General features: G+C 36.1%; 1 protein-coding gene across 3 annotated transcripts in view; it reads right to left on the minus strand.

The window, feature by feature from the left end:
• LOC106880012 (inactive tyrosine-protein kinase 7) overlaps nucleotides 1-27,500 on the minus strand; it is a 420,029-nt gene that overhangs the window by 79,215 nt on the left and 313,314 nt on the right. For all 3 annotated transcript variants that reach the window (XM_089352635.1, XM_089352634.1, XM_089352637.1), the window contains 2 exons: nucleotides 10,920-11,050; nucleotides 6,357-6,486 (listed from right to left, as the gene is read on the minus strand). In XM_089352635.1, the coding sequence (XP_089208761.1) occupies nucleotides 6,357-6,486; nucleotides 10,920-11,050 (261 nt within the window). The remainder of the gene's footprint in view (nucleotides 1-6,356; nucleotides 6,487-10,919; nucleotides 11,051-27,500) is intronic.

The following is a 27,500-nucleotide window of genomic DNA, read 5'->3' on the forward strand; positions in this document are numbered from 1 at the left end:
GCCTACCGATACAATTTTCTCCGATGCATATTCTATCGTGGTTTAGAATATAGTCTAGATAGTGGTTTACACCTGCATTTGTGTATGTATTACATACTCTCTGAACCCTTCTACATCAGAGCTGCAACTCCTTGGAATTTCCATATTACGCTTAGGTTATATACATTGGCCATTTCAGTAGTCTCAGGTTGTCAAAATAATCATAAACAAGACCTCCTTCATTCGACGAATATTATATTCGGGGAGGCGGGCGAAATGCTTAGCGGTATTTCGTCTGCCGTTACGTTCTGAGTTCAAATTCCGCCGAAGTCGACTTTGCCTTTCATCCTTTCGGGGTCGATAAATTAAGTACCAGTTACGCACTGGGGTCGATGTAATCGACTTAATCCGTTCATCTGTTCTTGTTTGTTCCCTCTATGTTTAGCCCCTTGTGGGCAATAACGAAATAGGTATTTCGTCTGTTTTTACGTTCAAATTCTGCCGAGGTCGACTTTGCCTTTCATCCTTTCGGGGTCGATAAATTAAGTACCAGTTGTGTACTGGGATAGATCTAATCGACTAGCCCCCTCCCCCAAAATTTCGGGCCTTGTGCTTAGAGTAGAAAAGAATATTATATTCGGGGTGGGAGAAACTTCAGTAAATTATAAGTCAATCTGGCAATAGAATGACTTCAACTCCCAAACAAAAACAAATTTTCAGAAAAAATATTGCAAGCAATAATATAAATTTTCCCGTCTTCATTCCATCATTACTGTTATCATCGCCATCACCCCTCCTCCTTTTCCTTCTTTATGACCTTCGAATAAAGAAAAGAGTCTCTCCTCATTAAATCGGCTAACTAAAAATCAACTACTTTCAAATCACACACCCACCTCTCACAAAAAAGGGAAGACTTTCCGATTAAGTAGTCCGAAAAAAGAACAGGATTACCATACTCGGAATATTTTTAATCTGAATGTCTTATCGATCAGAGTTGTCTTGGTGATAAACTACAACATTCCTGAAGATCACGCCATCACCGTCATCATTGCATCGTCGTAGTCCAGCCCACCACTGTTACTGCTTGAATAGTTTAAACAGTAAATGATAAAAGGCATTAGTATAATCCCCACATATTTATTTATTTTAGTGGGAGGGTATAAAATAAGGGTATATTCTGAGGCTCTTACTATTTCCTTAACATTTCCTCATGTTATTGTTCATACCACATGACCCATCTGTGAGTCTCTTGTTTTATGCCAATTCTTTATCTACTTTGAATACTGTCTGTGATGCTCCTTGCCAATAGTTTGATTTATCTAAGAACAAGTAAGTAGTTACAGACTAAACGCAGCTCTCCTTAATTTTCTCGTTACAACGAGTTCAGTATATTTTTCTTTCGTGGTGGGCTTCAATAGCCTTTGATGTTACAAGATACTGGATCCATGCTTCACTTTTTGTTATTTCCTTTGTAATTGTTCGCCAGATTCGTTCAGTTGCTGACGCTATTACATACTACGCAGGGATTAAGTTTTGCAATGCTTACACCAAACAATACCATCTAAGACTTTGAAGTCTTTCTCTATGATCTACAAACGTGTGTGTAAGTATGTACGTGAGTCTGTGTGGATGACTTCTTGTATGCGTGTGTGAATGGACGTATGTACGTTACCTTTCTGTTTTAATCATTTGAATACTTCCTGCAAAGAAGAGATTGCTATGTAGCGAAGAAATTATGGTCGCCGCTAAAATTTGCATAATCATAGCTGAGAGTTACATGCGCTGAATTCTACAAAAATCTCGACCACTCAGAAATAACAGTCGAACTCCTTTTAATGGCTCCTTGGATACAAGGAGGACATATTGGCTAAACTAATCGTAGATACACTATGTCTGAAAAAAATATGTGGTGGTCATGCCTGGAGCGTCTTTGTAATAAGTCTATTCATATAAGACTGAACTGTATTTAAAAAATAGTAGTCAATAAATTAAATTAAACCCAAGAACTAATAATATTCACACAGCTGCAATATAGTCCTTAAATTATTGCCGTCAGACAATTATTATTATATAATATAATTTTCTTATGCTAACATATTTCTCATTAAAAGTTTTCAATTCTAAGATAAAGAATTCAGAAATATATTTTGAATTTGTTTGGGGTAAAATAATTTGCTTTAAAAAGAAAAGAGAATGAAAACATAATGTCTGCACTCTGATTTAATATGGAGGTTTTGGACTGATGCCAAATTACCACCAGCAGCGACATAAGTTATAATCTATCTCCACGCGAATGCCATCTTGATAGTAAACATTGACAGAAGGTTATATATTGCAATACAGTAAGAAATAAGCTAAGATCGAACGTTATGAATAGCTTCAAGACATCACACATCTTTCACTCATTATCAGTTAATATACACCTAAACTATCTCACCCGATCTCTCTTATTTAATATCTTTCTTTATTTTATACTCTCTTAGTATTCAATTTCCCCTTCTCTTTGATTTAGTTACTCTTTTACTTGTTTCAGTCATTTGATTGTGGCCATGCTGGAGCACCGCCTTTAGTCGAAGAAATCGACCCCAGGACTTATTCTTTGTAAGCCTAGTACTTATTCCATCGATCTCTTTTGCCGAACCGCTAAGTTACGGGGACATAAACACACCCCAATCGGTTGTCAAGCGATGTTGGGATGACAAACACAGACACAGAAACATATATATATATACATATATACGACGGGCTTCTTACAGTTTCCGTCTACCAAATCCACTCACAAGGCTTTGGTCGACCCGAGGCTATAGTAGAAGACACTTGCCCAAGGTGCCACGCAGTGGGACTGAACCCGGAACCATGTGGTTCGTAAGCAAGCTACTTACCACACGGCCACTCCTACGCCTAGTTCTTAAACTCACTCAAATTTCTTTCTATATAATGGCTATTTCAAGCGGTCTTACCAAAATTTTGTCTTCCCTTATATGCGCCATAGTAATTTTCCCAAACATAGACCACATGTATAAAAACAGAATTGTTGAATAAAGACATGATTATAGCTAATTAAGATTACAATCACTACCTATGTAAGTTTTCGTTCTGTGTTATCGTAGACATACACAACACAGTTACTGTTTCAAACAACTATCATTTTCCATGTCTCTACAAAAGATTTTGAGTTACAGTTTCTCGTGTTCAACCAATGTTCCTGTTTTTCCATAACCAGTACATAACCAAGTGCATAGTGCGCTTTAAGGATAAGAATCATAAATTGAATTAGCTTTGTGGCAAAAATTTATATTATCTTGTTTCTACAACACTGGCTTTTGAAAATGTCTTGTATTTTGGCAGTAAACATCTGTATATTAATCAGATAACTGAAGAATGCATAATGAATGATAAATTGCTACTTTTAAGGGGAATCTCTTCAGTTACATGCGAAATATATTTTCTTAACCTATTGTTAGTGTGTTGATATTTGAGATTATCTTTTGATAAAAATAATACAGGATCTCTAAGCACTATTCAGTAGAAATATTTTTGAGCTTCCAGCATTATGCTAATAAGGTAAGTGGGTGGTTTCTCTCTTATTTTCCCTAAAAGTACAATTCTTTAAAAAGTAGTCAGATAACTGTTCAACAAAACTGAGAATTTCACAATGATTTTATGTTTGGTTCTTAATTTTAACATTGTGGTTCACAAATACATTTGTGTGTTTGTGCTTGTGTGTGGATACATACATACATATATATATATATACATAATGTTTATTGGTTTCAAATTTTGACACAAGATCAGTAATTTCGAGGGAGGGGAAGTCAAATACATCAACCCCAGTTTTCAAGTAGTACTAATTTTATCGACCTCGAAAGAGTGAAAGGCAAAGTCAGCCTCAACAGAATGTGAACTGGGAACGACAAAACAGACGAAATGATGTTAAGCATTTTGCCCAGCGTGCTAACGGTTCTGCGAGCTGAGCGTTATATGTTTTTATTCTTTTACTCGTTTCACTCATTCGACTGCGGCCATGCTGGAGCACAGCCTCAAAGAGATCTTTAATCGAACAAATCAACCCCAGGACTTAATCTTTGTAAGTCCAGAACTTCTTCTATCAGTCATTATTGCCGAAACGCTAGTTATGGGGACGGAAACACACCAACATCGGCTGTCAAATGATGGCGGGGGGGGGGGATACAAACAGACACAAAGTCACCCACATAAATCTATCTATCTATCTATCTATAGAGTTTCATTTAGTTTCCGTCTACCAAATCCATTCATAAGGCTTTGGTCAGCCCACATGTTCGTTATTATATCCAGTAATGTATCGAAACAATTTATCATTCAATTGAAGGATTACTCAATACATCATAAAATCTCTACAAAGAAAAAACTTAAGCTTGATCACCTTTCACGCACGCACAGACACACACATGAATATGTATGTATGTATGTATGTATGTATGTATGTATATACACACACAATGATGAAATCAACAAACACAAAAAAGAAGGCAAAAGAATTTTGGGTTCCAAATATAAACTGTCATGAACCAAAGATTTTGTTTCGTTAAATTTATTCAAGTAATACATGACGTACTATATCTTGGTAAATTACGTCAGTGGCTAAGCTTTATATAGAGATAGAGTAAAATTCAAATGAACTAAATCCGGTATCACTTATATGCTAATATCACGTGTATTAATTCAATGAATCGTAGCTTTATCTTCGATAAAAAGTGCTGTGCCAATGAAAATGAATTTTTACTTTATCTTTATTATTGTAACGTGGCCACATCCCCGAAAATCGTTTATGCTACATTGCTGGCAACAACATCCGTTATTTCTACCAGGCCCATTTAAATGTAATTAAGCCTTGTGGCGGTAAAACAGAGACTGCTTTTGCCAGCTATATGATGAAAACCTTACAGATGAGAAGTATAAACCACATCGAGTAATCAGCTAAAGTAAAAGAAATCAGTTTTAAATTAAGACGTAATGTAATTATGTATAATTGGTTTCGTTCACTGGACTGCTGCCATGCTGAGGCACAAACCTTCAAGGGTTTTCTGAAGATTACATCCACCCCAGCACTTAGTCTGATATCTAATTGCAAAAGGATGAAAGCTAGAATCACATAGGCTCCTTATTAAACTGGGGAAACTGAGACGGCACTTAATACGGTGCGGTATTTTCTTTCGGCATAACGATTCATTAATGACCTCGAAAATCAACACACACACTCTTACACATATACACATCATATTTTTTATCTTCTGTTTGTTTCAGTCATTAGACTGCGGCCATGGTGGGGCAACGTCTTCAATTTTATAGTCGTATTAACCGACTCCTGTACATTTTTTTTAAGCCTGGTAATTATTCTATAAGCTCTTTTACCGAACCGCGAGGATATGGGGGCGTAAACGCACCGAAACCGGTCAAGCGGTGGTAGAGAACGACCACCGGGACAAAGACACACACGCAAACATACACGCATGCACACACGCGCGCGCGCGCACACACATATATACGACGGGTTTCTTTCAGATTCCGTCGACCAAATCCACTCACAAGGCTTTATTCGGCCCGAGGTTATAGTAGAAAACACCTGCCTAAGAAGACACTTTCCCAGTGTGTCACGCTGTGAGACTGAACCCTGAACAATATGGTTGGGAAGCAAACATCTTACCTCACAGCCTTGCTTACGCCTATGCGCAGATCTCTAGGTCTCTCTCTCTTTTCTGTACACGTATATATATATGTAAACACACACACACACACACACACACACACACACACACACACACACACACACACACACACACACACACACACACACACACACACACACACACACACACACACACACACACACACACACACACACACACACACACACACACACACACACACACACACACACACACACACACACACACACACACACACACACACACACACACACGAGGCGGCGAGCTGGCAGAAACGTTAGCACACCGGGCGAAATGCTTAGCGGTATTTCGTCTGCGGCTACGTTCTGAGTTCAAATTCCGCCGAGGTCGATTTTGCCTTTCATCCTTTCGGGGTCGATTAAATAAGTACCAGTTACGCACTGGGGTCGATATAATCGACTTAATCCGTTTGTCTGTCCTTGTTTGTCCTCTCTGTGTGTAGCCCCTTGTGGGTAGTAAAAAATAACACACACACATATCTATATCCATCTCGCTTCCGCACAGTGTCTGTTTACTAAGTTCCAAATAGCACTAACCAACTCGAGACTATATGATTAAGTCTGAGCACGAATAATCGTAATATTATTATTCTAAATAAATAAACATAGTAAGCGTAAAAGAAACGATCATTTAGGAAAATGTATTTACCTGTAAGTTGGTTTCGGTTTTCCAGTCGCAGGATAAACTTTCACCTCGAATTTAGAATGAACTGGGATAACCATTGGAAAATCTGTTATGAGGCGTGGCTCAAAAAGGTCTGGTGTAAAATCTCCAAGATCTGTAAATAAAGAATTTTAATTGATTATTCTATTCGTTTTACGTTGGAATGAAAATTTAAAAAACAGCGAGCATTGTTTTTTTGTTTGTTTGTTTTTTTTTCCCCCAATATCTTACTCGGAGACGATGTGAATCCCTCCTAATCTTTTATTTCAGAGTCGATAGGATTTATGAATTGATGAGAGAAAATTATATTCCGAATAGTAACCTGGCCGAACGCATTCAAAAGAAGCGAGCTTGCTGCTGATACTCTGCGAGGGTCTTTCGATTCTGTCGCCCTAACGAAATTTCTTACACCTATGCATACAAACACACTGACACGCACACACACACATATTTACACGCGCGCGCTATACTCACACACACATTAACGCGCACGCACACACACAGGTACAAACAAATACAGTGTGATAGATATACATACAGAGCAATCGTGAGAGGGAGAGTGTGGTAAGCATATATAGAGAGGCAGAAAGTTTATAATCCAGTAAAGCGTGTGAGACAGAGACACAGATAAACAGAGAGAGAGGCACATAGACAGAGGCGCTCGATTCCTGTGACTAAGTTGTATTACATGTCATATCAAGAGAGAGAGAGAGGGGGGGAGCAGCATGCGTGAGAGATATACATATACAGAAAGTGTGTCTGTAAGGTAAATACAGAGTGAGAGACAGATAGACAGGTAGAGAGAGAGGTAGATAGAGAGAAAGATATAAGAGATGGATAACACACACAAACGTACAAACACTCAGGTAATCCCGAGTTTAAGATGGCGGCTTCTAAAGGCATAAAATCTTAGCGATCTGGAAGTTGAGTTTATTTCCCATTGTAAAATATATATTTTGATAACAAACCTTTCCTTTGGTGTATAGCTTTCGAAAATAAAATAAATCCGTTTTCCTGCTGGACACACCGTTTAAGAGCCTTTGGGTGACGCACACACACACACACACACACACACACACGCATATGTGTGTGTGTGTGTGTATGTGTATATATATATATATATATATGTGTGTGTGTGTGTGTGTGTGTGTGTGTGTGTGTGTGTGTGTGTGTGTGTGTGTGTGTGTGTGTATTAGTTACATATACTCATGCGCACATATAATACATTTTCCAGTTTAGTTCTTAACTGTAAGTCCTCCTTCTATGTTTCGGATTTAAATGCAAACAAGAAACTGTTCACAATCCATTTATTCTGATACCTACCAACCTACCTACCTACCTACATACATACATACATACATACGTACGTATGAGCGCACGTACGTAAATACAGACGTTATATACATACACATATCTACATGTATGTAATATATATACACTTTGTAAATTACTCTGTATCTGTATTTGAGTGTGTGTGTGTAAGTGTATGAATGTGTATATGTCTTATAGTGTGTGTGTCTTTCAGCGTTAGGACGTTATTAAACATACACACACACACATCTACACGTGCATATGTAACCATACTTTATTAAACACACACACTCACATCTACACATACATATACAATGACTGACATTCGTGAATGTATGCCCCTGTGTGTCTTACTATATGTATGTGAGGGCTGGCCAGTGTCAATAGGAAATTTTATCTTCATTTCGATTAAAACAAAATAACATTTCATTGAGATAATCATTCTATTGTCAACAGAACATTTTATACCACGACGACAACGACATCACGTTTTGTATATGACTGTGTATCTGTTTGTGAGTGTATGTGTGTAAGCTTATGAGTGTGCATATGGCTCATAGAATGTATGTATTCCGCGTTAGGTACGTTATTAAACATACACACACATCTACACACACACACAATCTACACACACACATATATATATATATATATATATATACCAACAAACCCGAAGACTGCACCAACAGAGCAGTTTCCTGCACGGACTTTAATATCAAATCATATTTTCCAATTACTCCTACCAACCATGCAGTAAGCCATTATACCTTAGTTTTCAAGTAATTCATTACTACATATTCTCATGTGACTGCATAGCCTTTGTGTTTCTTATTCTACAGCGTCACCAGCAATCTAATGTCAATCCTTCGCATTCTGCAACATTTCCACCGTTCACTACCCCGTTGCTGTTTCCCATTGCAGCCCGTTTCCGGAATGTACCCATTACACGTACAATATCACCATCACACCTCCATTCATTTGATTGTCAATCACACGATGGGTCGCCTCAAAGGCGAGTATATCCACTGACAGCTTTTCGGCGGGTTCAAAAATTATATACCACCCCACTCCCAATTTTCCATGACAGGTTAGGGCTTGGAATCCTCCAAACGGACGTATTACATGTTGCTTAGTCGAATCAGACAATCATTTACTCCACAAATGTTGGGTCGTCAATGCTTCACTTTCCCGTATCACCTGTTCCAACATAACTGTATTATATATATGTATACAAACTATACCATTTTAATCCCGAGCAACGCCGGGTATCTCTGCTAGTATATATATGTGTGTGTGTGTATGTGTGTGTATGTGTGTGTAATTATACACACACATGCACACACACACACACACACACATGTATATACGCTCACAGACGCTTGCAAAGGGTAGGTTTTGCTATTTTTGATTAGTGGCCTACTGCCAAAATTATGAGTTAATATTTGTGAATAATGAACGACAGACTGTATAAGAGTATTCCCCCACCTCCTTTTCTATCTTTCTCCGTCTCTCTCTCTCATTCACTCACTCTCTCTCTCTCTCTCTCTCTCTCTCACTCTCTCTCTCTCTCTCTCTCTCTTTCTTTCTCTCTTTCTTTCTTTCTTTCTCACTCTACACACACACTAGCATATACCTGCTTGCAGACAAACATATCGATAGATTAGTGATAACTTACTGCACTCTAATCAATAAGTTCCGTTTCGTCTAAGCAAGGAATCTAGGGAATATTGTAAATGTTCAAATTTAGTAAACAGAATTATCTACCAGCTGAAACACTGCAGCTTCAAAATTTTTTCACTCACCTCTTTTATAAAGCATAATAAATATATATTGCTCCATCACTTTTTACTCAATTAAAATCGATCCCTTACCTACACATAGACGTGTGCGTGTGCATGCGGGTTAATGCTTGGATTAAAATAGAGTGTTGCAACATAAAACCACCACAGCTAACATTATTTATTGAATTTTCTTCGAGCCTGTGAGGCGATTTCATTAACCATACATGATATTATTTTCTTTTTTCTACATATTGAGTAAAATAGTATCATGGGTCACAGATTAGCTCGAAACCTATAACTGTTTCGTTTCATTTATGAGGGCGAGACTAACCAGTCTGCATGAGCAAATTCCAACAAAATAAATACTATAAGGTATTTTTCGGCATTTTCTACTGCTTGTTTCAGTCATTTCCCTACGACCATGCCGGAGCACCGCCTTTAGGCATTTTAATCGAACGAGGACGTATTTTATTTTAAACTTAGTACTTAATCTATGGGTGACTTTTTCCAAATTGCTAAGTAACAGGGAGGTACACACATCAACACTGGTTGTCAAGTGGTGGTGGGGGACAAACGCAAACATCAACACACACACATATGTGTGTGTATATATATATACGACGGGCTTCTTTTAGTTTCCGTCTAGTAAATCCTCTCACAACGATTTGATCGGCCCGATTCTATAGTAGAAGAAACTTGCCCAAGGTGCCACGCGGAACTGAACCTGGAACCACATTGTTGGGAAGCAAGCTTCTTACCACATAACCACACCGCACCGTTAGTTTATTATTTTCGTCAATGATTACGTATTTCATCATTAAACATCTTCGCAACACGCTTACAGACATGCACACAAATGCGTTGAGCTCAAATGTCAGCTTCAGCACGATTTGTGTTATCTGGATGCCCTTCCTTATGCCAAACACATTACATTGCGTATTGGCTGTGATTTTCAGGATAGTAAGATTTCCAAGTGATTTGCAATACAACTGAATGCCAGTTTATTTGAAAGAGAGGGAAATTGGATTTACTCCAGGTGTTGAGATGGTAATTAATGTATGGCAGAGGAATGAGCTGAATCATCTTGTTATAGGAGACACATGGCACATGAGGTGCTGGAGCGAACTGTCAAGGTACAAAAAGGGTAAGTATAAGAGAGAATATGGAGAGTGGATTGAGGATGGGGAGACGGTGGGATATTTCATAAGAGTAAGAGAGTAGAATAACAGGTAGTAATAAGATAGGCTTCAGCACTGTCTCCGTAAAGTCATTTGATAAAGGTGACTAAGGTAGAAAGATGTGCAAAGCGCTATGCAGTGGGATCAAAATCGACATACCCAGTCGTTCGTTTGAGGATGAAAGTCCATAACATATCGTTAAGACTAATCTTATAATTACAAAGAAGAGATATGATGATTGGATTATAAATCCACGTCAAAATATAAGATTTACTTACATGCCATCTCTAGTTCTGCTGTAAAGACTTGTTTGGGATGATGAGCGCTGATTCCTTCACAACGGTAAATTCCTTTGTCTTCAGGTTGGACACTCGGGAAAAAGAGAGAACCATTACTGAATACATAGTACCTAAAAAAAAAGAGAGAAATATACGTGTATTAGGATCAATGTTTTCAGTACATACAAATCTGACACAGTGTTAACACAATGCGCGCACACGCGCACACATATATGCATACAGAACGAGAGAGTTCAATCATGTACTTATAAGCATAAAATCTCTAAAACACTGAATTGTCAGGCGGAGTAAACCACCGCTGAAACTTCAAACTAATAGTAACTAAAATCAATACACACACACACACACGCACACGCACACGCACACGCACACGCACACGCACACATATATGTATACGATTGTGCTTGTGTGTGCGTGTGTGTGCGTGTGTGTCTCTGTGTACCTGTGTGTCTGTGCACTCGTCTTGGCATCATATGATGATTGCAAACGAGTATCAAACGTACCGATGATATTGTTCGTTTCAAGTGCTTTTTGATAATAATAATAATAATGATGATGATGATGATAAATTATTGGCCACGAGGAAATGATTCCTTTGATTCGAAAAAGGCGAGGCTTGACAAGAGGAAGCAGAAACAAATTTGTCTAAAAAAATACTCTCTGCACCATTCAAGAATGGGTAAGTAGGCGTTAAACGATGATGACGATGAATATATATATATATATATATATATATATATATATATATATATATTATTATAATATCTGGTAATTAGTCATATATTAATATATTAATCAATATAGATTAATTATCAGGGGGGGCCAGCACATTTAAAGAATCAAAGAGATTAATGTACCTTAATATATAAAAGGCGGTGCTCCAGCATGGCCGCAGTCAAATGACTGAAACAATTAAAAGAGTAAAAGAGTATATATATATATATATATATATATATATATATATATATAGTGAGAGAGAGAGAGAGAGAGAGAGAGAGAGAGATAGAGAGATAGAGAGGAGTCATATATATATATATATATATATATATATATATATATATATATATATATATTACGTATGCGTGCTTTTCAGTGTGTGTGTGTGTGTGTGTGTCAACGGAAAAGATACAGGCTCTGCTCAAAAGAGAATCATTCATCACAAAAGATACATTTTTAAAGTTATTTATGGAAAGATAATTCACTCGACACATTTCGGTCACCGCTTGTTAACAGAAACGGCATTTCAGCTCTTAATCTTTCTCCAAGCTCCCTTTGATCAGTTGCAGTTTCAAATGTTAACATCATCTGAGACATTTTTCACACAGAGTACGTTTTCTAGATACCCTTGACTAATATATACTCGTGTTAACTGTTGTGTTGCCACATATTTTCATGTATTTGAAGAACTTGATTATTGTTGCCATTCTCTCTTCGTTATATTTTCTGTTTGTCAAGTACATATAGAGTGTTTCTATGTAATATATACATAAAACGGTAATACGATAGGGATTTGGAATTCGGTTAGGTCCATTATTAACACTCTGGGCTAATCTACACCTCTCTAATCACATCGAATGACAAGAAACACACAGAATTGTCCAAGACAAGCAATTACACGGTACTTCATTCGACAGGTAAATCTCGAGTTCGATTCATTGGATTTCAAATATAGTTGGACTCTCCCGTCCAAAACGTTCTATGAGTGTTCAACTTTTGAGGAACGACTTGCACAAATGAATCGTTTATAGTGATAAAATGTTCGTGCCACACATTAGCTAACTCTCTCCATCAAATCGAGGTTGCGTGAACATGTGCATGGTGTACCAATCGTCAGGTGTCGAAACGATCGCAGAGCAAAGTGAGAGGAAACGTTTTGCTCAAGAATAAAACCACTACCCAATCTAGTAATTGAAACCAAGATCTCGCAATTGTAAGTGCAGTACGGTAACCACTAAGCTATGCGTAGTAATAAACAATTACACAGCACTTCATTCAATAGGAAAACTCTTGAGTTCGCTTCATTGGATTTCATATAGCATACAGAATAAATATATAATCATGTTCTTGATATGATATAATATGATATAATATTAGTATAATTGATATATACATTTATATTTATATATCATTTTATATATATTGTACTACATATATATATATATATATATATATATATATATATATATATATATATATTGCAATACTCATCTGAATTTATATATATATATATATATATATATATATATATATGATATTATGTAATATATGTATGTATATACGCATACGTGTATCTTCCATTTTTCTTTCATATATATCAGTCATTGGCTAATAAGCATACTACGACACGAAATTGATGCATTTAGTCGATCATTCGACCCTACTACTATTTCGAACTGCTACATAATGGAATGGCTCGCACAAGCTCGCCCGCGCGCAAAAGGGCATTCACACGACAGTTGTCAACCACTAGGAGACAGACGTAATGGTAGCTTTGTCTCCGTAACTTACAAAGCCTTTCTGGTTTGAGTACAAATATTATATGTAGTATGAGACAGCTTAACTATATATTCATTTAATTTGGCTGAAATTAATGGTTGAGCGTTCGGCACTAACAGATGCGCAAAGAGCCGAGTAAGCGTTGATTTGTGGGTTCGATTCTGGCTAGGTTTAGCTCATCACTTTTTGGTCATTTGTTTGAATTTAAAAATTGTTACTTCAAATCGGAGAATATATATAATTGTGATACATTATTATACAGTTATATATATATATATATATATGTGTGTGTGTGTGTATCTACACACACACGAACTGTGTTTAGAGTATATACATATATATATATATTATATAATTACTATCAGTAAGGGTGAACATCCACATCCCCCTGTATTTATGTATGTGTATGTAATTAGTCTGTATCCAGCTGAGACGCAAACAAAAACAAGAAAAAGCGAAAACCAAAAAAAAATCTTGTCACACCTGGATAATCATTAATTAGCCGGTTATCAATTATCGCGCTGACGATCCTTATTTCTTGTCTGACTGAATTTTATTTTTAGTATTTCATTCGACATACATATGTGTGTGTATGTATGCGTATACATACATACACATACGTACATATACTGCTCATGTACAAAAAAGAAATACGTTGACAGCCTGGCGATGGATCAAACTCGTCTAAGTTTATACGCTTTGATAGCTTAGAAAGATCTATTTCTCTTTCTTCCTCACCCCTTATACACACATTCACATATACACACACATATACATACATGCATACATACATACATTTATATTCACCAGGGAACTTCTTAAACTGGTTTGTTGCATATTTCTAGATGCGACTTTTAACATGGGCGTAGTTGCAGGATGGGATATATTTGGGATCTTTTTTAAAACGGGGGCCACATTTTTCATTAACGAAACACTTTGAAACTTGGAACACTGGTAGAATGTGTCATATAAAACATCTTTTTCTCTTAGTCTTCTTAAAAAAAAAAGAAATCCATAAATTATTCCATGTTAAAGTTGTCGTATTTCTATAATTTCAACCAATCATTGACGTCCATTCAGCCGATATACATTAAGTGCCGACTACATAAACAAATGATTCTGAAACAATTAACCCTAACTCTAACCCTAACCCTAACCCTAACCCTAGGGTTAGGGTTAGGGTTAAAGCAAATTTAAAATGAAAAAAGCAAATAAAACGAAGGTATAGAGATTAAATACGCTTTACATCGCTTAATGAGCCAAAGGAGTAAATGTAAACAACTGAATACTTGTCAGTGATTGGTTGAAATTATCGAAATAAGACAATTTTTTACATGAAATAAATTTGAATACAAAAATATTTTTGTGTTCTATAACACAAAATAGATAAGTATACGAAGTTTGAAAGTCTTTCCGTACCAAAAACACTACGTAAAACATTAATGAAAAATGTGGCCCCCGTTTTAAAAAAGATCCTATATTTGTTTCGTATAGACTTATCGTTGACTCCAAGTCTATTAAAAAAGTGAAAGTGACTGTGAACAGAAATTACGTTAGTACCGTAAAGCATTTCGATGGATGATTGAGAGTTGCATGACCTATTTCTATCCGGAAGTAGCGAAAACTACTGAGAAATTTGAATGTGAATTGCGTTTGGGAAAGCAGTACCGGTATCAGGATACAAATAACGGATTAGTACTCTACTAACTTGGTCATATATATGTGTGTGTGTGTGTGTGTGTGTGTGTGTGTGTGTGTGTGTGTATCACACATATCACATATACCTATACATATCATATATACATATATATGTATCTACATATATAACATATATACCATATATAACATATATACATATATCATATATATGTATCTATCTCTCTCTCTCTCTCTCTCTCTCTCTCTCTATATATATATATATATATATATATATATATATATATATATATATATATATATATATATATATATATATATATATATATATATATAACATATATATTATATATATCATATATACATATATTATATGTATATAATATGTGTATATATATATTTCAGCGTCTGTCTACCAACTCCACAGGCAAGGCTTTTGTCGGCCCGAGGCTACAATAGAAACACTTGCCTGAGGTATCACGTTGTGGGACTGAACCCAGAAAAATGTGTTTGGGAAGCAAGCTTCTTATCACACAGTCATTCCTTCGCCTATATATAATGTGTGTGTGCGCATTTGTGTGTGTACGCGTGTGTGTGTGTACTCACACACACACAAACACACATATATATATATATATATATATATATATATATATATATATATATATATATACATATATATATATATATATATATATATATATATATATATATATATATATATGCATATATATTTGTATATGTATGTGTATGTGTGTGCACAGTGCGTATAACTTTAGAAAGGGATTCAGTCGACAGAAACTAACTGTGGCTGCTCGTAGTGTGTGCATGTATGTGCGCATGAATGAATAAATGAATGAATGAATGAATTAGTCAATTTTTATTTAATGACTTGTGTGAGATATATCAATTGTTGATGTATATCGGCTGAAGGTGTTGATATCGACGAAAAAAAGCAATAATCCGTTGCTTCCGAAGAATAATGATTCATAGTATCTGTACAGTTTGTGTTGCATATACATATGCTCGTGGCTCTTCCTAACGTAAAAGCAACGACCTAGTAACTGACCCGTCATAACCAGTAAGTATGGAGGATGTTATCGTATACAATAGTCTATCCGAAATATGAAGATATGCATTCGTACATGCATGTAAATATATGCTTTCGTATGTTCATACATGCGCATACATATATACTTGAATATCATACATATACATGAAGCGAAAGAAAGAGATGAATAAACAAGTTCTGCGAATATCTATATGTCTGTTGTTACAAGGCATCAATGTGCATCGATAAAGATTGTCATCGAAAACAATTATTTAATATGAATATATAAAGCATGACCGTGTTTAAGGAAATTTACTCCGATCCTCTTGTGGTGAGATCAATTATATTTTGTTTTATTGGCGCATTTTCATTATTGGGCACTTCTATTTAATCTACGTTTAGTTCACACAATTCAGGCAGACAGCGACCTCTAATGTAATATAACTCGTAAGAGAATGTGCACTTTTTTCCCTCTGTTTTTATTAGTATAATAGAATATCCTTTGTTATGTTTGAAATCTCTTGGGAATATCAAAGAAAAGATAGAATTATAGAAGTATGATAGAATCAACTTCCTATCATTCCTTAGTCAAAGAGAAATTCTGTACGTTGAGGTAATATAACATGACAAGTCATTGTGTTTGAAAAGGAGCTGAATTCTTGAGAAGTGTTCTTTTTCAATGGCATTAGCAAAAAGGAGAGGAGGGGACCGGGCGTGTGAGGGGGGGGGCGTGTATGTGAGCGAGTGTGTAAGTGTGAGTTTGCGTGTGTGTGGATGGTGGGATTATATCGCTGTTATTAATATCTTTCATCAACAATGGAATGTCCTTTACAGAACTTTCGTTAATCACGCGAGTCCTCTTACATATGTTAGCTGTTTGATAGTGTGATATTATCAGCTCTCTCCCCTCTCTGTCTCTCTCTCTCTCTCTCTCTCTCTCTCTCTCTCTCTCTCTCTCTCTCTCTCTCCTCTCTCTTTGCCGCACTTTCTCAAGCTTTATCTCCATCACTAGTCTTTATTTCTTTTTTTTCCTTCTCCCCCTCCCATTCATTCAGTTTTATTACTGTCTCACTGATCAATCTACTAATCTAGCTTTATTTCCTTTAACTATCATTTCTTTGATATTCCCTCTCTGACTGTCTCTCTTCTGTGTTTTCTCTCTGACACTCGCCATTTTGCTCTCATTTCCTTCCACTTTTCCACCTCTCTCTCCCTTTTTCTCTCTCTGTATGTATATATCCCTTACTATCCAGCTTTCTGTTCTTTGTCCCTCTATTTCATTCCCCCTCTCTCTCCTTCTCGTTCTCCCTTTTTCTCCCTTTCCCTAACACTCCAATCAGTTTTCTCCTTTTCACTAAATATGTTCCGTACCACCGATGAATATAACTGACGACAAAGTGGCTAAATTTTATTACTTAGGCAACAATTTAAAGAAGGAACGAAAAAAAAAAAAAAAAAAGACACCAGTATAAGCAAATAGCAGTTTGGAGGTGCTGAGAAGAGTTTTTCATTTTGTATATTTAACAATAAACAGCGAACATGATTTCTCAACAAACAAAGGATACGTTGACAGATTAAATTCAATGAAATTACGATATAAGCTTAGAGAAACAAGGTTATACCAGTTTATGTCATTGTAAAATACGAGGCAACACTTTAACAATTAGCTATGCAGATTTTGATAATCCTTCCCGTTGATATACAATTATTGATAATGCATTGAAGACGTATAACGATATATCGCTTCAAATATAAGCGGGCAAGCTGCGATACTGAAGTATATCGTGCTTCCTGTAGATATCACATCCAAGTGCCATATCTCGATTTAATATTCTTTACTTTTTTCTTTGTAATAAGATTATATAACTCAAATTTTAAATTCAACTTCATAATGTAAAGTTGAAATTTATTTGCAGAAAAATTTGAAATCTGATTTATCTTAAGTCTGAATAAATTTGTTTTATCTCATACAAATATGTGTATTTGAGTTTATAGAAAATCGCTAAAATCATTAGATTACTACTGAAATTTAAATATAGAATAAAAACGCATTACTCTATCAGAAACTTGCTTTAAATTTTTAAATCAACCTGCAAGTAAGTGTCTCTTGGATGGCGTTGAGTTCCAACTCCATATAATTCAATCGCCCAAATCCGTTATCAGAGTTTATATATATATATCTTTAACCATATTGAACCTTGTTTACCCAATGCCTGATTTTTCTTAGAACTGCATCCTTTTAATACAGCGTCCACTTATTAACCTGAAATAATCTAACCTAAAAATTAACCAGGCTAACCGCAAATGATTATATCATTCTTCCAGTTCAGGAAACCTTCACGGGGATATGAGTGGCATCGAGCGACAACCAAATAAACAAATGACATTGAATTCTAAGGCAGAACATTTCATCTCTTTAGAACTCCGACGATGCATAGATAAATGCACAAAAAGAGATCTAATGAACGATGAAGATCTGGAGATTCTGAATTGTTCAATTGTTTGTCTAATCAATAGGATCCAGAGGAAACCTCACCAATACGTTTAGCTTCTTCTTATTCACAGGTCTATTTCAGATGCTCATTCAGCGACATAATACGGTGCCTGCAGCAACGTAAAAATCACGTCCGCGACTGAACTCATCACATACAGCGACTTCATTGTATACGTACACATATGTATCCATAAAACATCTCACAAAACTACTGATTAGTGGTTGTAGCCAATAAAATATGTACACTTGTTTCAATAACAGCTCGGTAATTACTGCTTTATGGTGTGGTCGGTACGAGTGCCCTTTTCCATCTGAGAGTCACTCAAATCTAAACTATCCGCGATAGGATAAATTAAGTTGCTATTAATTCTGCTTTGGGCTGTTGAAAGGAAGATAGATATTGCAGAGAGGAATATGCTACCAAATAACAGGACAAATTGATTATTTGCGGTTCTATGTCGCAGAAGGTGTTATACAGAAAATAGGAGATGGGGAAGCAGAATGGAAACGATGATAATGCTGGTGCTACTGCTGGTGAAGATGATGATTATGGTGATGGTGGTGGTGACGATGATGATGTTGATGATAAGAAGGAGGAGGAAGTGAAAATGGCATATAAGAAAAACTAGTAAATGAAAACTATATGTAATAGCAAAGAAAAAAAGAAATTGAGAGATTGAACGAAATGCAACGCTGAGAAATTGCGAAAGGCTTATATAATATCAGAATGCATAGATATCTTGTGCCTGCGTGTATGTTCATATATATATATATATATGAACATACACGCTGGCACAATTTTTACTCTTTTATTTGTTTCAGTCATTTGACTGCGGCCATTCTAGAACACCGCCTTTAGTAGAAACAAATCGACCCAGGACTTATTCTTTGTAAGCCTAATACTGATTCTATCGATCTCTTTTGCCGAACCGCTAAGTTACGGGGACGTGGACACACCAGCATCGAATGTGAAGCAATGCTGGGGGGACAAACACGGACTTACACACACACACACACATCTATATATAAGCTTGCTTACCAGCCACACAGTTCCGGGTTCAGTCCCACTGCGTGGCACCTCGGGCAGGTGTCTTCTACTATAGCCTCGGGCCGACCAAAGGGTCAGTGGCTGTCGAACGCCGACGAAGGGAAATAACCCTGAAATCCGGATCCGTTCGTGCTACAGATCATGGTGAGAGGGATAACTTCCCTTGGCAAACAGGACACAGTCGTGTGTCGATAAGCCAGCTGGAGGAGATGTCCTCCTGGGGCTAAAAGCAACAGTAACATCCACCCCTAGGGGTCAGCCACACTTAAGTGGCAATATACTACACTTTATCGTGCAGTTACTGTTAATACTTCATTTAGAGAATTAACATTGCTTATATATATATATATATATATATATATATATATATATATATATATATATATATATACGACACGTTTCTTTCAGTTTCCGTCTACCAAATCCACTTACAAAGCTTTGGTCGTCGGCCTGGGGCTATAGTAGAAGACACTTGCCCAAGGTGCCATGCAGTGGGACTGAACCGGAACCATGTGGTTGGTAAGCAAGCTACTTACCACACAGGCACGCATATATACATATGTATGTATGTATGTATATGAAAAGGTTAAAAAAACAACCGGCAGAAAAGCGACATATGGATGAGGTAAAATGAAGAATGGAGATAGAACATCGAATGGATAAGCTTAAAGAAAAACGGAAGTCAGAAGCAATTGGAAAATGGAGTGAAAGGAGGCATCAAATGGGTTCAAATTTGCAATATTTTTATCAGTGTGGGAAAAAGGAATCATCTCATTAAAGGCTAATCTATGTTGAATGCCCAAAGACCCGGAGGTTAAACTTTCCATTACACTTCCATGATTTTTCCAACCCCTCTGCTTTTCGTCCCTGATAGAAATTGATTCCGCTCAATGGTTTTATATATATATATATATATATATATATATATATATATATATATATATATATATATATACATACATACATACACATATACATACATACATACATATATATATACATATATACATACATACATACATAAATCATGGTGTGCATGGGTGTGTGTGTGTGGCTATGTAGTAGTCTTGTGAGCTGGTATATTCTTTATATATGTGTGTGTTTGCGTGTGTGTGTGCGTATGTATGTATGTATGTATATATATATATATATATATATATATATATATATATATATATATATATATATATATATATACAGGTGTGCGTGTGTGTGTGTTTGCAGACGACAGAAAACAGGGCACTCAATATCTGAAGTAGTGTTAATATTTAACAGTCATAGAATCGCCTGGCCACTACTCTAAGTGTTACTCGCACACACACACACACACACACACACACACACACACATACACGCTTGGCGTATGTAAGTGCGTATATAGATGTATACAGGCGTTCATGTGCATTCTTCCGTGTCCATTTCTTTCTTTCTCTTTTGACTAATTTTTGACACCTAATCTTCTTTCTTTTCCTCTCCTTGTTTCCTCCTCCTCCTATCTCTTTCTTATTTTCGCCAGTTCTATTTCTTTCTTTAACACATATGTCGCTCGTTGTTGTTACTGTATGTGTTTTATGTTTCCCTTTAGCACTCTCAGCATCTTCATCTCACTATTTTCTTTCTCCTGAGATCGAAAACTCTGCCCCTACACCATTATTATCTCGTCTTTAAATTACAACTCCCTGACCTTCTCTCTCCCTATTCCATTATACGTATTCGTTTATTTTATATATATTTTTATCATTTTTCTATCTTCCTTTTTCACAGCTCTTTGCATTCTCTCCACTCTAAATAAAGCCTCTCCATTTCCTCTCTCTCTCTCTCTATCTCTCTCTCTTACCATCTACTTTTTCTATTTCTTTCCCTCTCTCTCCACCCTTTCCTTTTTCTCTCTGTTTCCTCCCCCTTGTCTGTTAATCTATCTCAACGTTTCATACTCTACCTGCTCCTATCTTCTGCACGCCTCCACGTCTCCTTCCACAGCAATTCGTGACTGAAAGCTATCAATTAAACGCATCTTTCTAGTGTTGTGATGTTAGACAAATTATCCTGACGAACACTGCTACGGCATCTATTAATCCTACCTTCAACACATCCAACCTTTGGCTGCAGCAGCTTATATCTACCTTCGGCGCACGTCTTCATAAAATTAGCCTATTGCTCTCTTCTCTCTCTCTCTCTCTCTCTCTCTCTCTCTCTCTCTCTCTCTCTCTCTCTCTCTCTCTCTCTCTCTCTCTTTGTTTGTGTCTCTTCCCTCAGCCTGTCTATATGCATGTGTGTCTATATCTAATCGTGTTTCTCTAAAACAATCTTCATCTTCAAACATTATATTATCTATAGTCACTCCTCACTCACTTTGCCTTTCCATAAAGGCTTCTCTTAATTTTTTTTTTTTAATTTGGACAATACGTGTTTCGTATACACATACACACGTGTGTGTGCATGTATGCCTGTGTCACACATATATAAATGATTCATTATTGTTATTACTATTTATTATTTTTATCAATTATTATTATTATTATTATTATTATTATTATTCAAGCAAAAGTTTGTTATTATCTCTATGTCTTGTATTTGTTTTCACGTCGTTAGAGTTGTGGCTTTCTTTCAATACAAGTTCAATGTTGTAACTACAGTTGAAGTAGTTAAAAGGGCTTCAGCTCTAATTGACTCGAGATTTCAGACTTCTGGGAAGAACTAGGCCATGAGGACTGTGCTCCGGGCAATTTTTGGTAGAGCAGCATTGCATTCCATTCTGAAATATGTATAGTTCCATGCCGAATATCCTACCCCATTAGAGAGCCGTTATCTTTCACCTCCTTGCCGCAATCGTCCGCATAATGGACGTGATTATTAATGCTAATTATATGTGATGTTGGATAACTACTACTACTACTACTACTACTACTACTACTACTACTACTAGAACTGCCCTCGCTACTACTACTCCAAAATCTGTCCCAGTTGCTGCTGTTATTACTGCTGCTACCGCTGGTGCTGCAACTACTACTACAATTTCCCTAGCTGTTACTACAACTGTCCTAGCTACTAATACTATTACTAAAATTGCCTGAGCTATTACTACTACTATATTTCCCCAAAATGATATACTACTACTACAATTGCTCTTGCTACTACTACTACTACTACAATTACCATTGCTGCTTGTTACTGCTACTGCTAACTTATCCTACCTACCACCACTACAACAACAGCCCTATCTAATCCAATTACTTCTATTATTACCCTCCTAATACTACTACTATCAAAATTGCCCTTGCTACTACTACTAAGACAACTATCGTTACCACTACTTCACTAGTGCAATTGCCCTAACAGCTAAAATTATTCCTTCAGCTGCTGCTGCTGCTACTACTACTACTACTACTACTACTACTACTTCGCTAACACTGCTCCAATGGTTAAAAAAGTTCTGGAAACAAAGTACCCCACCTCATTTATCAAATCTATGTTTTGAAAAGAAATTTAATATATAGACGTACTGTGTCATAGGATTCTACACCAAATTACCAACTGCTGATTTCATTAACTGGAATCCACTGTTTCAATTACTAAAACAATAAATAGACTTCCGCATGGGATTTTGTCTTTGTGTTTATATACATACATATATATATATATATATATATATATATATATATTTATATAAATAAGGATAAGATCGATATTTAAAATAGTGATCTTATCAAGTGGTCAGCATGGGAATAAAAACCATCAAAGGTAATAATTATTTAAAATTATAATACAGGGTATCAAGAGATACCACCACGCTGAAAAAATAGCAGTCAAATCCTGACTCTAAAACCACAATAAATGTACACACGGCACTATTAGCCGTGCCAACATTTATTGTGGTTTTAGAGTCAGGATTTGACTGCTATTTTTTCAGCGTGGTGGTATCTCTTGATACCCTGTATTATAATTTTAAATAATTTTATATATATATATATATATATATATATATATAGTTTTTATCTTCCTTTATTATATATAGAGAGCCTCCTTCCATTGTTACTCTTCGTCCCAATCAATATCTCCCGACACTCGGGCTGTTCGGGCTTAGCCCAAGTATAAATTTAGTAAAGTGAACGTGTATTTGCAAACTGATTTAATTTCTGCCAACAGTGACTTCAAGTATCTAATTGCAGCCCATAGCTCGGGCTCCTTTCATTGAGCCTGGTCGCAGTTCATTTAAATTTGTTCAGTGTCTTAGAGGTGTTCTTTGTCAAAAAATATCATCCGTAGCACTCGTTCTCTCGGCATCGTTCACACGCACCTGACTCGCGCTTAGAAGTTACAGCCCGAGTTGTTATCTACAATCGTAAAAATTAAAAAGTTATTCAGATTCAATTTTTCCTTGAAACAATGAATTTCTATAGCGATTGGGATTTAAATTCCAATCTATGTAAAGTTCCTGTTCTATAACATTCTTAAAGGAACGAAAAATTATCCAGCAACTCAGGCTAATACGAACGAGCCTGGTAGGTGTAAAAGACTAACTGGCATCTTTTGTCAAGAGTACTGGTGACAAGTCAGATCGCTGATTTTTGTTGTGCAGTCTCCTGCCGTTATTTGATTGCTGTTGTTCTGTGCGTCTGTGTGTAAAGACCGGTTGTGTTTTGCAGGGCTGCTTTATTTTTAGCCGTAAGTTAGAAATGGAGAAAGACATAGTGCTAGATATTTTTTTGTTGTTGTTGGCACTCCGTCGCTTACGACGTCGAGGGTTCCAGTTGATCCGATCAACAGTACAGCCTGCTCGTGAAATTAATGTGCAAGTGGCTGAACACTCCACAGACAGGTGTACCCTTAACATAGTTCTCGGGGATATTCAGCGTGACACAGTGTGACAAGGCTGACCCTCTGAATTACAGGCACAACAGAAACAGGAAGTAAGAGTGTGAGAAAGTTATGGTGAAAGAGTACAGCAAGGTTCGCCACCATCCCCTGCCGGAGCCTCGTGGAGCTTTAGGTGTTTTCGCTCAATAAACACTCACAACGCCCGGTCTGGGAATAGAAACCGCGATCCTATAACCGCGAGTCCGCTGCCCTAACCACTGGGCCATTGCGCCTCTACAGTGCTAGATATATAAAAAATAAATAAACCATTTAGAGCTAGAAATATTGCGGGAAAACGTGCAATTCTTCGAGCAAGCATGTGTCTTATGCGAAATCTGTGATGAGCCTGTTCAACTGCGGGGAAGGAAAATTTCTGAGATATATTTTATGAAGGTTGGTCTCTGTTGTACTCATTGCACCGCTGTTTAACTCACATTCTGTACAATCATGCATATAGTAACCCTTCGAAAGTTGATGATTCACTCTTTCAATAACGCGAAGTTTATTTTTTAATGTATTGAATAAATTTCACCGGATTTCACACACAAATACGTTTGTGCGTGCGTGTGAGTGTATATGCATATGAATCTCTATGTATGGAGAGGCGTGCATGTGATTGTGTTTCTGTAGTGCATGTGTTAAAATTGCATTATAGTTAGGGTGTTTGTTTCGTGCGTGCATATATGATTTTAGGTTATCTAAACTTAATAGAAAAATCTTGAGACTCTATTTAAGCTACCAGTTTTCAATTAATATTTTGAATAAGAAAAAAAATTTTTTTGTAAATATTTTGGAATATCCCGCTGATCTTTGTTACTTGTTTAGTCTTTTGTAGGAAACAGGCATTGCGTGGCATTTCACTAATACTTCTAAGTTTTCAATATTTGGAACAATATGTGTGTGTACGTGTGTGTGCACGCGAATTTGTGCGCGTGTATATACATATATATATATTATATGTACATTCACACACTCACATATATAATATATATATATGTATACACGCGCACAAATTCGCATGCACACATACACATATATATATATATGTATGTATATATATGTATATATACATGTGTATATGTATATATATATATATAAATATATACATGTATATATATATATATATATATATATATATATATATATATGTATATATATTAATATGTATATATATATATATATATATATATATATATATATATATATATATATGTATATATATTAATATGTATATATATATATATATATATATATATATATATATATATATATATATATGTGTGTGTATTTTATATGTATGTATGTATGTATGTATATATATATATATATATATATATATATATATATATATATATATATATATATATATGTATATGTATATATATATATATATATATATATATATATACAAATTTGCATGCGCCCGCACATACGCAGTGTTCCAAGTACTGAAAACTTAGAAGAAACGTTGTTGTTAGGAATTAAGATCAAATTATTTTCCTTCTTAACCAATCACATCACAAAATAAAATATGACTAAGATTACAATGCAGTTAATAAAATGGTTGTTGTTCCCATTTAACGCTAACCGAACTTTGAATGATCAACGGCTTAGCCGTAAGCTCTTGTTTTCTTGAATCATACTATGGCTACCTACCACGTACGTCATCTTTCTTTTCCCGTTAAGATAAATAACAAGGCGCGTGATTTAAAATATTTTTAGTCGCTTTATATTGCAGGTCATGCAACTAAGCAATGGATCTCTAAATACGGTTAACCGGTTCAATTGCAGGTGCATCATTGCCACAGTCGTCTACACCAATTTATTCAAATGTCCTGAAGCGTCAAGTGTATTGGCAATAGAAAAAGAATGAGTAGAATTCGTGAGGAAAGGGATGACTAAGAGATGCATTCTTCATGAAAAACAAACTACTAAGCAAATGCTAATGTAGTGGTTCTCAACCAGGGTCCATATGGCTCCGATGTTCCACATAAGATTTTTTTTTGGGGGGGGGTAGGGTCTACACAGCAAAGTAGTAAATTGGGGATTCACAAAAAAATTGTAGTTTAGATGTACATATTGGTATAGATTGCAGGAAAGAGCTAGGTTTCTTTCTTTAACGTTTTGCATAGTTCAACCTACACAAGTTGAATATGTCAAAAAACAAAATAAGAATTTTGAAAGAAGTTTCTATAAAACTCGTTTTTAAATATCGAATGGCTATGGGGGTGGATGCATTCGCAAGGTAGTCAATCCGGCTCCTCTCCCGGGCTGGCGACAACAAGCTGGAGGACAACTGAAGACATGGCTGGCAATGGTAAAGGTAGATGTGGAAGCACAATCGAGCCCGCCCACTTATGGTCTTCGTCAGTGGAACAGGTTGTGGTTCTCCATTACAGCCACGACTGCGGCTGACAGTCGGATGTGGTCAAGATTCATGAGGAACGTAGTGAATTCATTGGTAAGAGCCGGCTTAACCCACCTCGGGTGATTACCACAAGTACAAGTAACTAGTGTTAGATCTCCTTAGCAAACTCTTTATCAGTATTTGCCAGACCTTAGGTTAATAAGAAATCTCGATATTTCGAATTCAGTAAACATTATTAATCGTGACAACTTTGGTAACTGGCATTATGGTGCATTTTTTAAAAAAATGAATGAAAATAATTATAATTATTCCCTAATTAAATACAGCGCCCAAAGTTTTCAGGTTGGTGAGTTACTCGATTAAGTTGATTTCAGTATCTGACTTCAACAGGATTTGCACTTGAAACTTGAAATGCTTGCAAGATATTTATTCCGAAGTTTTATCGATTTTGAAAATCTACTGCCTTATAGGTTATATTTAAATGGTACGTTTTTTAATAAACTACAGGTCCTGCCGCAATGGATGGAAAATGTTTTTAGATAACCATTGAATAAAACATTCATTAAGCAAATTTCTTTCAAGCCACACGT

Source organism: Octopus bimaculoides, chromosome 5 (assembly GCF_046866305.1).
Source record: "Octopus bimaculoides isolate indiv1 chromosome 5, ASM4686630v1, whole genome shotgun sequence".
Taxonomy (NCBI): domain Eukaryota; kingdom Metazoa; phylum Mollusca; class Cephalopoda; order Octopoda; family Octopodidae; genus Octopus; species Octopus bimaculoides.